Here is a 1203-nt window from a genome sequence, read left to right on the forward strand (position 1 = left end):
GCGGACTTATTAACACGGGAACGAATGTGCCTTTAAAGCATGATCATTGTGATCAATTTTTGATATGATACTGGGTACATACAGCGGAGACCCCCTTTTGAGACCATCACATACATGTAAGACCTCCCTCTTTTTAATACCTTACATTTTCACATGTTAAGTTCACAATCTCTGTACATTTACCTCAATTTTAAGACTCCCTCTGGTTTAAGACCTTATTTTCTGGGAGTTTTTGTTCGGTCTTAAAAGGGGGGTTTCCATTGCATCAGTAACACACGTCGCGTGAAGCAAATTTACCACATTTAGTCAATCTGTCGAACTCACAAAATGAAATTGAAGACTCCCTCTTGTTTGAGACCTGAGTTGTTGTTAGGTCGTAAACGAACCGTTCCAAGGCATCCCACCCCTTAAGGCTACTGATTTACAATCTGCTACAGGCCTGATAAAGCCCCAACCCCGGACCGAGACGCTCCCAGCCGTGGTGACAGACGCAGAGGCGGTGGAAGTGGCGCCGGCGGAGGCAGTGGAAGTGGCGCCAGCGGCTACGGGAGCAGCTATTACGCCCCCCCTCCTCCACCTCCTCCCCACAAAGGGGACGGGCTAGACAAACTGGACAAGCTCTTCTCCCGCGTGGATGGTATTGGTTTTTGAATATTTGGTGTGTAGTGGGAATATAAATATATTGACTGGTACGCATTATTTGGTATTTTTCCAATCTGAAAATACTGCCGGAGAATTCCATGATAAGTTTTTGTTATTTTAACTGGTCAAAATATTAAAGCAACGAGGGAGTATTCGGGGCGAAAGCAGAGGTTGAGCTAGCTGTTGATTATTGGTATTTTTGCCGGTAGGAAATTTGTAAGTACTAAAGGAATATTTGGGGATAGCAAATTGGTTTTGTTTGGTATTTTTATATTTTACAGCATTGAGAGATTATTTTGGGGTCTGCAGGGTTAGGGTAATCCGATGGGATATAGCGAGTTGTTTTCAGGGAGGGGGATAATTGCAACGAATGTGATGACTCGGGTAAACAAAAAATGGGAGGGGGATGACTGCAACAGATGTGATGATTCAGGCAAGACAAAAGATACAATGATAATACGGGCTACAATGCCGCTGCGTGACATATCATATTAGAAATACGAGTCCACTCAAGCGTTGTTAAATCTTAAATCATCTCTATAACTATGTAGAAAACTAAAA

The 1203-nt window shown here is 43.1% G+C and overlaps 1 protein-coding gene across 1 annotated transcript in view; it reads left to right on the forward strand.

The window, feature by feature from the left end:
* Positions 1–1203, forward strand: part of LOC138962131 (uncharacterized) — an 8069-nt gene that overhangs the window by 1194 nt on the left and 5672 nt on the right. The window contains exon 2 of the mRNA XM_070333850.1: positions 438–637. Coding sequence (XP_070189951.1) covers positions 438–637 — 200 coding nt within the window. The remainder of the gene's footprint in view (positions 1–437; positions 638–1203) is intronic.

The sequence above is a fragment of the Littorina saxatilis genome, linkage group LG3 (genome assembly GCF_037325665.1).
Source record: "Littorina saxatilis isolate snail1 linkage group LG3, US_GU_Lsax_2.0, whole genome shotgun sequence".
Taxonomy (NCBI): domain Eukaryota; kingdom Metazoa; phylum Mollusca; class Gastropoda; order Littorinimorpha; family Littorinidae; genus Littorina; species Littorina saxatilis.